The sequence below is a fragment of the Cryptomeria japonica genome, chromosome 6 (assembly GCF_030272615.1).
Source record: "Cryptomeria japonica chromosome 6, Sugi_1.0, whole genome shotgun sequence".
Classification (NCBI taxonomy): Eukaryota; Viridiplantae; Streptophyta; class Pinopsida; order Cupressales; family Cupressaceae; genus Cryptomeria; species Cryptomeria japonica.
Genome location: NC_081410.1, coordinates 123,797,236 through 123,813,074, shown reverse-complemented (window position 1 = coordinate 123,813,074; position 15,839 = coordinate 123,797,236). Strand labels below are relative to the sequence as shown.

At 38.1% G+C, this 15,839-nt stretch overlaps 1 protein-coding gene across 3 annotated transcripts in view; it reads right to left on the bottom strand.

Annotated features, from left to right (window-relative positions):
* Positions 1-15,839, bottom strand: part of LOC131029831 (electron transfer flavoprotein-ubiquinone oxidoreductase, mitochondrial) — a 283,747-nt gene that overhangs the window by 191,593 nt on the left and 76,315 nt on the right. For all 3 annotated transcript variants that reach the window (XM_057960480.2, XM_057960481.2, XM_057960482.2), the window contains exons 6-7: positions 10,456-10,502; positions 10,250-10,324 (exon numbers count right to left, since the gene is read on the bottom strand). In XM_057960480.2, coding sequence (XP_057816463.2) covers positions 10,250-10,324; positions 10,456-10,502 — 122 coding nt within the window. The remainder of the gene's footprint in view (positions 1-10,249; positions 10,325-10,455; positions 10,503-15,839) is intronic.

Here is a 15,839-nt window from a genome sequence, read left to right as displayed (position 1 = left end):
CTATCAAAAAGAGCGGAGAATTTAGTATATGTGCATTCCAACCTACGTCTTCTTTCACACAAACAACATGACTACACACAAGGGGAAACAAAGATGTGGGATATAGAGCCAGAGCATACTGATTTGGATGCTCCTGGTTCTCAGCTTCTTGCATTGACACTTGATGACTCGGAAATTGAGCCAACTTACAGTGCAAGTGCAAGTGGCATTGGCTCATGTAATGTCAATGTCAATGAGGATGAGGAGGAGAAGGAGGAGGAGGATGAAGAATTAGATGATCCATTTGATGATTAAACTTTTAAGTTTATATTTTTGAAAGTTGAAACAATGATACTTGAATATTTTGTCATTTTGATATTAAACTTGATGTATATGATGCTATTATCAATTATGGTATGATCATGATGCTATGATTACAAGTTTATGTTTGTTTTGTTGTTCATATGATGCTATGTGACATGCATATTTTAATTCATGCTTATAGGCTTTGATATATATATATATATATATAAATTTACATGTTTTTGTACTAACGAACCCAAACGAACCCAAACCCCTTTTCAAAATTTTGCCGTACCGGCGTACCGGGTTCTTCGAACCCGAACCGGAACCCGAACCCGAACCGGCAACTTAGTAATTAGGGATGGCAGAAACCAATTGCCTTGAGCAACATTGGAATCCGCCTAAGGGGCCAGCCCCTTCTCCAACATATAGGGCTGGGCCCTATACCTCACGACACCTCATAAAACCCCACGCTACTCCACGCCACATGCAAGTTAACGTACCAAACATGAATAGGGCCAACCCTATCTAATGCATTTCGGTTAAAGGAAAAACAATAAATTAAAGGTCAATAATTTAGTATAAGCCGACATAAATGGATTATAGTATAAGCCGACATAAATGGATATTGCATCATATAAGTAAAGATACTTTCACCTCAATCAAATACATTCAATAAATCATCATGCGAAATATCTACATCTGCCTAATGCGAATTTGAAAGAGCAATATTACAGCGAATCACATCTGCTATACCGGCGAATTACATCTGCCATTAAAGGTGCAAAAGTCATCCATGAGAAGAGCGAACTGAGGGCTAAGGTTCCAGTCCAACAAAGTGCAGACTTCATATGCAATATAATGCAGACCTAGGGTTTGGACCTGATTGCTGTTGGAAGTGATAAAGGGATGCTTGTGAAAGTGCAGTCTTGTGGAAGACATTATCAACCCTAAGTGCAATCACCTTCAAGTACTTGAGATAAGTGTTGTTATCTTCATATGAATATAATCCATAATCAGATCTGAGGATCTTTCTGCCTGGGTTTTTCCTCCTAGGAGGTTTTCCCAGCGTAACCGTGTCTTGTTCTTATTTTCTTCATTCCTTGGTTATGCTTAAATCTGGAAAACTATAAACCTTTCATCTAATCAATTTAGTTAGCAATTAAATTTTGATTTTCTGAGTTTACATTAATCTGAAAGAGTTAAAAACAACATGGTATCAGAGCTATGGGCTAGATCAACTTTCAGATTTCAGAATTAGGACTACTTTATTTCCAGATTTTTTGTCTCATTCACAGGTCAGGTCAATGGGGTTGAAAGTTGAAGATAGGCTTGATGGGAATCTTAATTTTGTTGCATGGAAGGTTCGAATCATGTTGGCTCTAGAGGAAGAAGATCTTCTTCACTTCATAGAAGCAAAAGAGCTAACTGAACCTACGGATGTAGCTGAGCTAAAACAATTCAAAAAGGATGTTGTCAAGGCCAGAAAGGTTCTCATTGATTCAGTTAAAGACCACCTAGTCACCTCTATTGAATCATTCACTACTGCAAGGGAAATGTTCAGCCATCTACAAGGTACATATGAAATTAACAATCTCAATAGGGCAATTACTTTAAGACAGCAACTACTTAATATCAAAATGGCAAAAAAAGATTTTGTTATTTCCTACTTTATGAAAATTTCAAAACTAAAGAATCAGCTAGGTTCAATTGGACATAACATGGAAGACAAAGACCTTGTCATGATTGTTCTAAATGGTTTACCTCACTCATGGGAGTCTTTTATTCAAACTATAAGTGGTAGAACTGAGCTACCTACCCTTGATCGCCTTAAGAATGATTGCATTCAAGAAGAGTCTCGCCTGATCACAAGAGGGCAAACCAAAAGTCCTCATGTAGATGACCAACACATGCTTACTGCCCAATGCAAGAAAGGAGGAAATTGGAAGAAGCGTTATCCAAAGAGAAATAAGGAATTCAGACCATCTAGTTCTCAGCACTCTTGGAAGAAACCAAAAGATATCTCTCGTGTTCGATGTTTCAGATGTGACAAATTTGGTCACTATGCTAAAGAATGTCAAAATGATCCTACTCAAAGAGAAGCCAACCTAAATGTAGTCTTAGAACAAAATGGTGACTTCTTATTCATCTCTGCACTGTCAAGCAGCATACCTACAGACAGTAATACATGGTTGATTGATAGTGGTGCTTCCAGACACATCACAGGCTACCGTGATCAGCTTTCAGACTCAGTAGAAAAGGATACCAGCCTCCACGTGGTAATTGGTGATGATGCTTGATATTCGGTAAGAGGTTCTAGCACTACTTTAAATTTAGATTCTGGTGTTTCACTTCACCTTAGTGACATCTTGTTTGTTCCTAAAATTAAAATAAACTTAATTTCCATTTCTGCTCTAGAAGATAAAGGTTATCAAATTGCATTTTCTGAGGGAAAAGTACTTGCCTGGCCTAAGAAATCTAGTTTTAAATCTGCTCGTGTAATCGGTAATAGATATGATAGTCTTTATAAGCTCTCTACTAACCCTGTTCAAGCCCTCATTAATGAGGCTCCTGAATCCTATGAGTTATGGCATAGAAGACTTGGACACTTACAATATCAAGCACTTCCCTCTTTGAAAAGTTAGTCAAAGGTATGCCTAAACTCAGTCAAATTCATGATAATAATTGCAAAGGTTGTGCTATAGGTAAAAATGTTAAAAGTCCTTTTCATAAAAGTGAAAATAGAGCTAAAGATAAACTAGAACTTGTTCACTCTGATTTATGTGGTCCTATGTCTATAGCATCTCCTAGTGGATTTCTTTATTACGTAATCTTCATAGATGATTTCTCTAGGACAACTTGGATCTACTTCTTGAAATCTAAAGAATCTGATGAAGTCTTAAGTAAATTTAAAGAGTTTAAGGCATAACTGAAAACTCCTCTGGTAAAAGAATTAAATGTTTAAGATCTGACAATGGAGGTGAGTACACCTCCGGTAGCTTTTATGATTTTTGTGTTGAGTCAGGAATTAAGAGGGAGTTTTGTGTTCCATACAATCCTCAGCAAAATGGAGTTGCTGAAAAAAAGAATAGGACTATTGTTGAGGATGCAAAGGCTATGATTCATGATCAAGATTTGCACACCCTTCTATGGGCTGAGGCTTCTAGAACAGCCGTATATATCCAAAATAGATGTCCACACCGTGTTCTAAAGAACATGAACCCTGAAGAAGCCTTCACAGGATCCAAACCGGACATCAGTCACCTCAGAATTTTTGGAAGTCCTATTTATGTTCATGTGCCCAAAGAAAGCCGAACCAAGTTGGAGCCCTCCGGGAAGAAAGGCATGCTAGTCAGATACAGTGAATCCTCCAAGGCCTTCAGGATCTATATCCCTGGTCAAAGGTATGTTGAGGTAAGTAGGGATGTTACTTTTGAAGAAGATATTATTTTTAAGAAATCAAAAGGTTCTTTTGTTATTGATGAAGCTAATGACAATCAAGATATGAATGTTGATATTAACCCTGAGATTCAGAGGGAACCTGTTGAACCTCCACCTCAAGAAGAACATAATGATCCACCAGAGGCCATGAATGCTCCCAGTGGCACCTTCCGTGAAACCAAGAGATCTCAAGTATTCTCCAACTAAGTTGCATTGATGTGCAATCTCATTGAATCTGAACCTTGCAATGTTGAAGAAACCTTGAACCATCATGCCTGAAAGCTTGCTATGGATGAAGAGTATCAGTCAATCATCAAGAATGATGTTTGGGATATTGTGCGCAGACCCAAAGGTAAATCTGTTGTTACCTCTAAATGGTTATTTAAAATTAAACATAATGTTGATGGTAGTATTGAAAAATATAAGGCTAGATTTGTAGCTTGTGGTTTTTCTCAAAAGGAAAGCATAGACTATGAAGAAACATTTGCTCCTATTGCTAGATATACTTCTATTAGAACTATAATAGTTATTGCTGCTGCTAGAGGTTGGAAGCTACATCAGATGGATGTTAAGACTGCCTTCCTTAATGGTGTCATTGAGGAAGAGGTCTACATTCAGCAACCTGAGGGTTAGGAGATTCAGGATAGAATAACTTATGTGTGCCGGTTGAAGAAAGCTTTGTATGGCCTTAAACAGGCTCCTTGTGCTTGGTATGAAAGAATTGATAAATACTTGTTAAGTTTACGCTTTTATAAAAATGATGCTGACTCTAACATCTACTTTAAGTTATCCAATGATGAAATGCTAATTCGAGTTTTGTACGTGGATGATTTATTTCTTACTGGTAAAGATGAACTTATCGTTAGATGCAAGAAAGAACTAGCTTCAGAATTTGAAATGAAAGACTTAGGTCTAATGCATTATTTTCTAGGTCTAGAAGTATAGCAAAGATCTAATGAAATTTTTCTAAGTCAAGGAAAGTATACTATTGATATCTTGAAAAGATTTAGAATGATGGATTGTAAACCTATGTCTACTCCTATGGAATCTAACTTAAAGAAGTTAAGTGTTTCTGCAGCTAACTCTGATTTTGCAGATCCATCGGAGTACAGGCAGTTCATTGGATTTCTGATGTATCTAGTAAACACTATGCCAGACATATGCTTTGCAGTGAATGCTCTCAGCCAGTTCATGAGCATGCCCAAACATGTTCATCTTGTTGCAGCCAAGCCATCCTAAGATACTTGCGAGGCACAGTTGGTTATGGGCTGAATTATCCACTTAACACTTCAATAACCTTGGAAGGTTATTCAGATGCAGATTGGGCTGGAAGCGTCAAAGACAGGAAAAGCACTTCCAGCATTTCTTTCAACTTAGGATCCACAATGATCTCTTGGGCTTGCAGAAAACAATCCTCAGTGACACTAAGTACTGCTAAAGCTGAGTATATTGCAGCAAGCGTAGCTTCTAGAGAAGCAGTGTGGTTTTGTAAGCTTCTTGCTGGGCTATTTGGTCAGCCTTGGGATCCTATAGTTATTCATTGTGATAATCAGAGTTGTATCAAAATGTCTATCAATCCAGTGTTTCATGACAGGTCAAAACATGTGAAAACTCATTATCACTTCATTCAAGATATGATGCAAAGAGGTGCCATTCAGCTGAAGTATGTCAGCACTGATGAGCAGGTTGCAGATATTCTTACCAAGCCTCTGTCCAAAGTGAAGTTTGTGTACTTCAAGGACAGACTCGGTGTTTTGGAAAATGAAACCCTGATTGAGAGGGAGTCTCAACCTCAATGATACATTGTGTTGTATCAAACCACCCTCTGCGGGCAATGTAAGGTGGTATTGTAATCTTCTCAAGGAGAAGAGTAATTGTTAACCATCCTCTGCGGGCAATGTAAGATGGTAGAAAAGATCCTCTCCACCCTCTGCGGGCAATGTAAGGTGGATCCAGTCTATGCTTGTGTGCGAGCTGGAAGATTATATTATGTAGTTCCATTATATGCTTGTGTGCAAGATGGAAGACTACAATATTCTAATTATGTAATCCATTCTTTGCTTGTGTGCAAGATGGAAGATTATGGTTATGTTTCTCTTCCCTAATTAAGAGGAAGTGTTGATTGTAATCACAGATGGCGGATTCCAATTGCCTTGAGCAACAATGGAATCCGCCTAAGGGGCCAGCCCCTTCTCCAACATATAGGGCTGGGCCCTATACCTCACGGCACCTCATAAAACCCCACACTACTCCACGCCACATGCAAGTTAATGTGCCAAACATGAATAGGGCCAACCCTATCTAATGCATTTCGGTTAAAGGAAAAACAATAAATTAAAGGTCAATAATTTAGTATAAGCCGACATAAATGGATATTGCATCATATAAGTAAAGATACTTTCACCTCAATCAAATACATTCAATAAATCATCATGCGAAATATCTACATCTGCCTAATGCAAATTTGAAGGAGCAATACTACAGCGAATCACATCTGCTATACCAACGAATTACATCTGCCATTAAAGGTGTGAAATTCATCCATGAGGAGAGCGAACTGAGGGCTAAGGTTGCAGTCCAACAAAGTGCAGACTTCATATGCAATATAATGCAGACCTAGGGTTTGGACCTGATTGCTGTTGGAAGTGGTAAAGGGATGCTTGTGAAAGTGCAGTCTTGTGGAAGACATTATCAGCCCTAAGTGCAATCACCTTCAAGTACTTGAGATAAGTGTTGTAATTTTCAATATGAATATAATCCATAATCAGATCTGAGGATCTTTTCTGGCTGGGTTTTTCCTCCTAGGAGGTTTTCCCAGGGTAACCGTGTCTTGTTCTTATTTTCTTCATTTCTTGGTTATGCTTAAATCTAGAAAACTATAAAACTTTCATCTAATCAATTTAGTTAGCAATTAAATTCTGATTTTCTGAGTTTACATTAATCTGAAAGTGTTAAAAACAATGCTTGTGCTCTCATGAAAATGTGGTATTTTTATAATTAGCTCTAAGTATCCTCTAAGCGCTAAAGATAATATATGTTATGTGGCACAAATACAGAATTTAACTAATATTTCTGATTACTGCAACAGCAAACTCCTCTACAAACCAAAAGCAATAGCCAAAGAATGCTCCGAATAAAATAGTATGAATCAAAGATCAATAACTGATCTGTACTGTTGGTTGTAGGGACAACAAAAGGCAGAAAATCAATTGATATTGCTGAAGCAAACTGAAGAAAACCCTTCTAGATGTTAAACAATGGCTAACATCCAATTAGCTGTCACAAAATACTGAAAAATTGCTGTTATAGAATAAGTAGCTCCATACTAGAATGTTACAGTGCACTCTATGAATGATATGGCTATGTTCTAGCATGGCATGGCATCCTCCTGCAAGTAGTAGGGCTGTAGGAAAAATTAGCAATCATGAAAGGCCAGAAAAGAAAAGTGTATGGCCTAATATTAATAAGCCACACATAAATGATATGTCAGAAATGGTACAGCCTACAGTACTCACTCAACAAAAACTTAGGACTAATTCTTCAACTGATCAGCAATTCCAAAACTAAAAACGAAAAATGTTCATGAAGCTCTACGTAATTCCAAGGTTGAATCACCAACTGAGAATCCAAGGGTTTTCATTCCCAAACTCTATTAAGACTTTGAGGCTTTTCATCCTCGGATCTTGCAACCTCAAGGATTTTTGTCCTTGGATTGATTAGTACAAAGTATTCTGAAAATAAAAGAAATTCATAATAAAAATTGGATCGCTCATTTGAGTTTTTCCCTACTTTTATAGATTTGTTGAGGAAATAATTGAATATTTTATCTTTCCTTTCTTTTTTACCCCTCCATTACATTGACAACATCATGAATGCTCAGCTGTTCTGGAAGATCATGTCGAAAGGCATTTTCAAACACCTACTAGAGAACATTACAAAGTCCATACTAAAAAGGTCTGTCCTCATTGTCTGCTTCTCCAGAAAATGGTTTTTGTACAAATGAACCATACTTTGTACCCAGCCTAAAAAATGACGAGGTACATAGTGACAATCCATGAGCTGCTTCTACTTCTTCAGTCTTTTGAGGAATCCAAACCACTTTATATTGAAGAGACTTGAAATGATAAGTGAAGGTGTGGGCCTTATACTTCTCTTTCTAAATGTGTTTGCTATTGCAGAATACAACGATGAGGACAACTGGTAGGGAGCCAAAGGCTAAGAATCAAGACAAAAATCAAAAGGAAAATGAGTTGTGAAAGAATGGACTAGTCAATTGTAGGAATGTGTGATGTGGATTAGGCTTGGATCCCACTTGACAAGAGAAGTATGGTGGCATATCCTCAAACTCTACAGTAGTTTGGAACGTCTGACTAGCTATCAAACTGTGGATGGTTGCAGGTAAGTTAAGAGAAACTCCCAAAAAATTCCATAAGGAACATTAATAATGGCCCACAAAATGTGATTCACAGTTGAAAACAATGCTAGTAGATAGACCAAAATATTGTGAAATATAATCAAGGAACAATTGGGCTGAATTGCTCATAGAACTGGTCTAGCAAAAAGCAATGAATTAGCTATTTTACTGAATCAATTCTCAACCACAAAACACAATTGTGGCATCAAACAGTCATCACAAAACAACCAAACAGGTCCATGGAATTATGGAAATTCTTATTGAAGGACAAGAACTAATGGGCAAAAGAACACTCAATCCCAACGTTTTGTTTACAGATTTGGTGCAGCAACAAACTGTGGAATGCCTCAAGAAGTGAAGGAAATCACATTCCATGCAAGGCCATTCCATGTGAGGCCAATAGTAGAAATACAACATATAATGGAGTATTTTTTGCTTGTCAAAATGACCCCCACAGAGATTAAAGTGTGCCTCCTTAAGAATTACAATGATCATAAGCACACACAATTTATCAATCATATACAACCACCCTTCATGTGGAAACCTAGAAGGATGCCAACTTGGAAGACATTGGAATCTAGAGATTATCATAGGATTGCCTGAAAATTGGATCATCAGCACACAGAGAAGCCCAAGCCTGAAATCCAAGATGTGTGAAGTAGTGAAAAGAGTGAGCCATAGGAATGAAATGAACAATATGTAATAGTTTTTATGGTCTGCTATTTGTATTTGATGACTCAGACACTGATGAAGATGCTTGATGGTTGGCCAATAAGTTGTCAGTGGTAAGAAAAGGTTTTCTGACATCATCATGAGTGAAGTGAGAGGAGCATATTGTGTATGATGAGTCAAGATTTTTCCTCAAAATGTGTCATTTGAAACATGCATCATGCAACCAAAAAAACCAATAATTTTAAAAACCTTAGTATCTTCTCATCTGTGTGCCTGTTTTGGATGAAACAAATGGCTAAGTCAACTTTCTCAACCACATTGAATGTGATAGCAGTGTCAGATTTTGTTCATGTTTGCTCCAACAAAATGTTGCAGGGGAAATGTCCTAAAAACATACCCAATGGATTGGAAAGAAGCTCTAATACCGATTGATATGGAACCAAGTAGTGTAGTTGTCAAAGGTTTACACAACAATTTGTGACAAGAGAATCTATGCCCAAAAAGGTACAAACTTAATTAATTTTCTTTAAAGTTTATAAAGATTATACAAGCATAAGTATGACTAAATTTCAAAATTTGGAGAAACCTCAGAATATCATGTTGGTTGAATGAAAAACTGGCATGAGAACCAAAATCAACATAATATCAACTAGTAGTAGTTACCGAGGCTAACCTAACAATTATAAATCTACCTTTTCACATTTCGCATAGGATGAAGGGTGGTTCCTTGCCTGTTAGGCAAACACTTTTGATTTAGGTTGAATCCTAGTATCTCCTATATCAGGCTCTATTTGGTTGTGGTTGACACTCCAAGATTCATTGCAGAGTTTGCAAATATTTTTCCAGACAATATTTGAAATTGTAGTGTTACAGTGCAAACACTCAGAAGTTAAGCTGGACTCATTTCTTTCAAGCTATTTCTCTTGTGGAGCATTAACTATCCTCAATTCTTTGTGTTCAAGTGTTGATTGAGTTGTCTCAGAGATTTAGATGTTATTCTGGCTTCAAGCTTTACTTTATGTTGGCATATTTGGCTCTACAAAATTATTCAAAGAAGCATGTTAGGATAACTCCTAAAATTTTCAGATCCAGGCAATAATGATGATATATGGATTACAGAAGGATAATTCAATGCCATACTACAAAAAGAACCATGAGAAAAAAACTTACGTATGAGCTAAACGAGAGTTTAATGGAAGTATATACTCAGTGTATGTATGAAATGGCACAGAAAGTTCATCAATCAAGTGCAAACACAAATGTGTAAGATGATTTGGTTACAATCATGAATATACATGTACATGTAGGTATGTACATATACATATATATGTTTCTCACAAAAAAATTGAGGGCTACAGATTTGTAAAAACCAAAATTTGAGTTTCAGGTAATATAGAAACACACCACAATACAAATATTTAATCCAAAAGCTCAACAGACCTCCTTAATACCTAGTGCATAACTTTGATGCTCTGCATTCCCCTTCTGTCGTAAGTCAAAGTCTTTGATCACTCTCTGCAAAAGAGCAGATGAACCTACATTAGTGTGAGGTTGGAACTTAAAAACTAGGGCATATCAAATTGCCAATCAAAAATATACAAACCAACAAACACAACATTCATTTTAATGAAGTTGTTGTAGCATACCTCAGAAAGTGAGCCTCTGCAACCTTCGCCAAGAAGTGTAATTCGCCCTGCATCACATTCCACAAAAAGTTCAAGAACTAATTGTAACATTACAATGCTGCACAAAATGTCAAGTCTTTTGTTTTCTTGTGTAGAGATCCAGCTCTATTTCTTCGTATGAGTAGTTACTTCAGTGAATTTTTACTTACAATAAAATATATGAGATAATCAGGCAGACTAAAAAATAAAAATAAAAAGAAACATACACATCTTCCATTGTGCATTGTTGAGACATGGACCAGCTAGGACTCGAACCTAGGACCTTCCATACACTGCTGAAGTGATCTACCACTGAGCTACTGGCCCCTCTTGGACCAGTCCATCGTTGGTCCGGGTGTGGCTTATTTCCAACACCAACACCCCCCCTTAAGCCACAGCTCTCGTGTGCTTGGGCCTCCTAGCCTGAACCTGGCTCTGATACCATGTTGAGACATGGACCAGTTAAGACTCGAACCTAGGACCTTCCATACGCTGCTGGAGTGCTCTTCCACTGAGCTACTGGCCCCTCTTGGACCAGTCCATCGTTGGTCCGGGTGTGGCTTATTTCCAACACCAACATGCATAAAGTTAAATTTGTGGAAATACAAATCATTCAAAGATGGATAACAATTCATAATTACATTTATGGAAAGATCCCACCAATAACAAAATGGATTGGTAAGGATTTTTAATATATCCTCAAAAAGTACTGCAATGAAAAAAGAACAGATTAAATAAAGTAGAAAATAACAATGAAGTTCCGTTGGGGCATCAAGGAACTATCTCAACCTCAATTGGAAGATAACCAGGTAAAGACCTGCTGTCCATTACACTTAAGGGAAGATGATGACATGTATACTCATGCAGAGCATTTGATATGTAATCAGCAGTGGGAACTCCCCACAAGTCTTTTAGGATAAAGTACCTCTAGAGTGCAAAAGGAATGTCAGATTTCAAAAAGATATTATTTCCTAGTAGAGTGCCAATTTTCCCAAGATTTTAAAATTTGTTAAGTTGCGAATTAATATTCAGTAGTTGTCACACGCCAGCCTAATGTTTAGTACCTTGAGTCAGCAATAGATGTCTTATATTGTGCCCTCCTTATCCCTATGCACTTACAGAAATAATATCTTTTATTATTTTGCTAGTATCTATAATATAACAAAACTTTGATATGTAATTATCCTGTAACAGTTTGCACAGTACTTATGATTCAAAAGAAATTTCTGCATAGTTCACCTAGATTTAAAATCCCACAATCCCCATCAAAAGTTAAACCCATTTTCAGGAAATCCTGTTTCTCTGTAAACAGTCCTATCCTGTGTAGAGAGAAGACTTCAACATGGCTTCTATTTGATAAATTGGCATACTGTCTTTTATACTTTCCTATTCTATAAGGTGATATTAGCACAGTTTTATAATTCTATAAAATACAATTCTCAATAATTAAGAAACTGAGATGACCACCAAGTTTTTTGTCTAAGTATATAAGTGTCTTATCAGAAAGCCTCCTATGGCAATTTAGTTTATTGGCTCCTTGAAGATGAACAAATCGGGTTGGTCTGTTAGGGCATACTTGGGTAGTGTTGGATCAACTTGGGGTCAACTGAATGTTTAATTTTGACTCAGATTAAAATAGACATGTCACAAATATTTTTATTTGATTAGAAAAATATTTTATGTTAAATAAAGCAATATAAGATTCCAAAATGCAGAAATAATGTAATGTCCCTTCATCAATCTGGGTCGTACTGTCTGTAGCCGGGAATAATCATTATGTTATGTTGTCATATTATGTTTATGTTGTCGTCGGTAATAATGAGGTACAGCAGTCAGTTGATTAGTCGTCCCGAAGGGCAGTTGGACGCGACAGTTGGTCGCACCCCTTCGGGTATTATATATTGCATACCGTTCCTTCGTAGTGGCATCATGATAGTTGTGTCTAATGTAATGTTATAAGCACTTGATGTACATGGACTGTTGAATTAATACAGAGACTGGTTATTTACTAAGTTGCCGGTACGAGTACGGGTACGTGGGTACGGTACGCCAGTACGGCAATTTTTTGGGGGCGGTTTGGGTACGTCCATACAAAAAGATATAAAAATCATAAATATATACACATATGGGTGAATTTGGATTGGTTTTGAAAGTCCGTTGAGGAATAGAGCTAGCAGTGGTTGCCATTATGCTATCTACAACAAATTAAAAAATAATTATTAACATTTAATATTAAACAATAAATTATAGATGTTAAATATTTACATTTAATTTAAAGTGAAAGTGAAATTATTATAATTATGAAAGTAACCTATAACAATATTTAAATATTTACAAACTTTAATAATGAAAGTAACCTATAATTAAAATTTAATTATGAAAGTAACTTATAATTAAATATTTAACTTTTATTTAATGTGAAAATAAAATATTAGTTACACAATAAAAAAATATTCACATTTAAAATAATAGTACTATAGATTAAAATTAAATATTATATTTAATTTTGATTTGTATTATTAATAATTATTATTTTAACTATTTTGTAATTAATATTTTATTTTCACATAAATAAAAAATAAATATTTAATATTTATTATTTGTATAAAATTATAAATTAATATATAAATCATAAATTAATAAATTTATATCAAGGCTCCATTTATTTTGTTTAAAATACAAAATATAAATAAAAAATACAAAGAATACATAAACAAAACTATAGAAAATAAATATAAACAAAATAAATCGAAGAAATAAAAATACAAACAAGACATCAACAATACTATAGAAACAAATTAAAAAAAAATTATTTCAGTTGGCCGTGTGCGTGTGCCCGTGTGCGTGTGCCGTTGGGCCCTCACTAGTCTACCTCTATGCCATCTACCTCTGTGCTGGTCTACCTCTGTTCCGTCTACCTCTGTGCTGGTCTACCTCTGTGTCGTCACTGGTTTTCTCTGCTGAAGACAAGTGCATCGTGCCATTTTCTCCGCCGAAGACAAGCGAAATGCGTGAAGTCAATGAATAACCCCTCGTGCGTGACACAAATTCATCAAAAAAACTCCATGGAATCACCATGTCGACCTCAGATTCGTCGGGATTCGTGGGTCAAAATGGGGATATGTTTCAGGAGCAAAAAAGAGGAACCCTGTCTGATTCCATAGGGTTTCCAAGTCGAATCCGAATCCGACACATATCATACCCGGATTTGGGGGAAAACTTGGAGGTACCGGTAACTTAGGTTATTTAATATATTTCCATTATGTTCTATGCATTTACTTTCTGCATTTAATCGTTTACCCGTATGTGGTAAACATTTGGCGCCGTTGCCTAGACATACTCGGGAACAGAAGACGCGGATGGCACACGGACACGATGGGCCTACCCATTGGTAAGATAAACCCAGAGGCTGACGACGCGCAAACAGAGCTCTACAACGGAGAAGACACTGCGATGAGGGAATTTTCAATTCTGCTCCAGGTAGCCATCGAGACCTACGTCCGACGAGAGGCCACGGAGGCGGAAATCCCACCAAGTGCCGTGTGGACAGCGCTAGAGGTTAGCCCGGCAGTGAATCGGTTGATGAACCACCTTCCCTGGTTGCTTGCACAGGCATCGCTGGCACAACAAACTCGCCTGGAGGAGATTGCCCAGGAAGAGCGACGCCAACAAATCCTTCAACAATACGAAGAAAGCAGCCGTAAGGAAGCGGAGCAGGATGGCACGAGGCCAGGAAGGAATTGAACCCGGAATCCCATAGGGATAAAGGAACATTCTATATTCAAATAAAGGTGTCATATTATTGACACGAGTTGTATTGACGAAATGAATTAATAAAGGTGTGTTCTAGTTTATGTGTTGTGAATTATGGAAATGTATGGGAATTAATGCCCAACCTATTAAATAAAGATCGAAATAAGAAAGCAGAAACGGACGAGTGGGAGACCGCGCAAAGGGCCTTGATTCTGGAACAGCAAGTAGAACGTAGACGGAGGCTGAGGCAACTTGCCGAAAGACGACCAGCCGAAGGGTGGCCCGAAGGGAACCAAGGAGGTGTCACGAAGGGTGCAGAAGCCGAGGGAAATTTCTACTCGTTGCCAGAACACCGTAGGGTGAGAAGCCACGAAGAGTTTCTGGAGGAAACAAGGTTACGGAGGAATCTAGTCGAAGAGACCCGGGATCAGTTTAGAAACTTATCCCTTACGCCACGAAGTGAGGATCACCAAAGGGAGCCAGGAGTGGGTGCGGGTGAGAACGGAGGGGAGGACAACCATACGGTTGTAGGTGCCACACACGGCAGGCAAAACACCGTACCTCCAGTCACCCACGCAGGACACACCACCGGCGCCAGAGGGAGCGGCGCACAGACACAGCCACAGCCACCTCCAGGAAGACGACCCCCATCGATGGCGGGCAAACAGAAGTTGCCTAAATTCAACGGAGATGGCAACGATGACCCCATACGGCACTGTCGTACATGTGAGACAATATGGTCAGCCAACGGGGTAGTTGACAAAGCGGATTGGGTGGTGCAGTTCCCTGCCACCCTAAGAGGAGTAGCCATTGATTGGTACTCTGATGTGGATAAAACAAAGGTGGGAACATGGGATGACCTACAGAAAGCTTTCGAGGAGGAGTTTCGACTCCTTCGAGATGATAATGAGATCCTAGCGGAGATATTAAGCTCAAAACAAGGAAAGCACGAGACAGTGCGAACATACAGCCAACGGTTAAAGGAGTTACTAGGGAAGATGGAGAACTAGCCGCCTGATGGACTAAAGAAAAGATGGTTCGTGGAAGGGTTGCGGTTATCCCTGAGGAGAAAGATGAAAATTGTACCGCCCACCTCATACGATGACGCATACGACTGCGCGATGGATTTGGAAAGTGAAGGCAAAACATTGCGGAAGAAAAAGGACAAGTCCTCTGCAGAAGAGGAGTCCTCGAGAGAAAGCAGCAGTGATGAATCATCAAGTAAGAAGGTGCAAGCTCTTCAAAAGGATATGCACTGAATGTTGAAGGAATTTAAGAACATGAAAGGAAGCACGAGTAAAAACGAAGAGGTGTGGTGCACTGATTGTAAGGAAGAAGGCCACACAAAAGGCACCTGCCCGAAGGCCTTTTGTGAGATTTGCCAAGTGATGGGACAATCCATCAAGGAATGCCCATACAACATGAAAATCCGAAGTACGCAAATGAGCCAAGTGTTGTTCACTGAGCAGGTCACAACATCCGCACCAGCGGGTACGGCCTAGCAAACCAACACAACGACATCATCTGGAGGTTACCGGGACAACAGACACGGCGGGGAAGGAATAACAACAATAACAATAACGGAAGCCGTATCTAGTATGACGCCAAGGGCC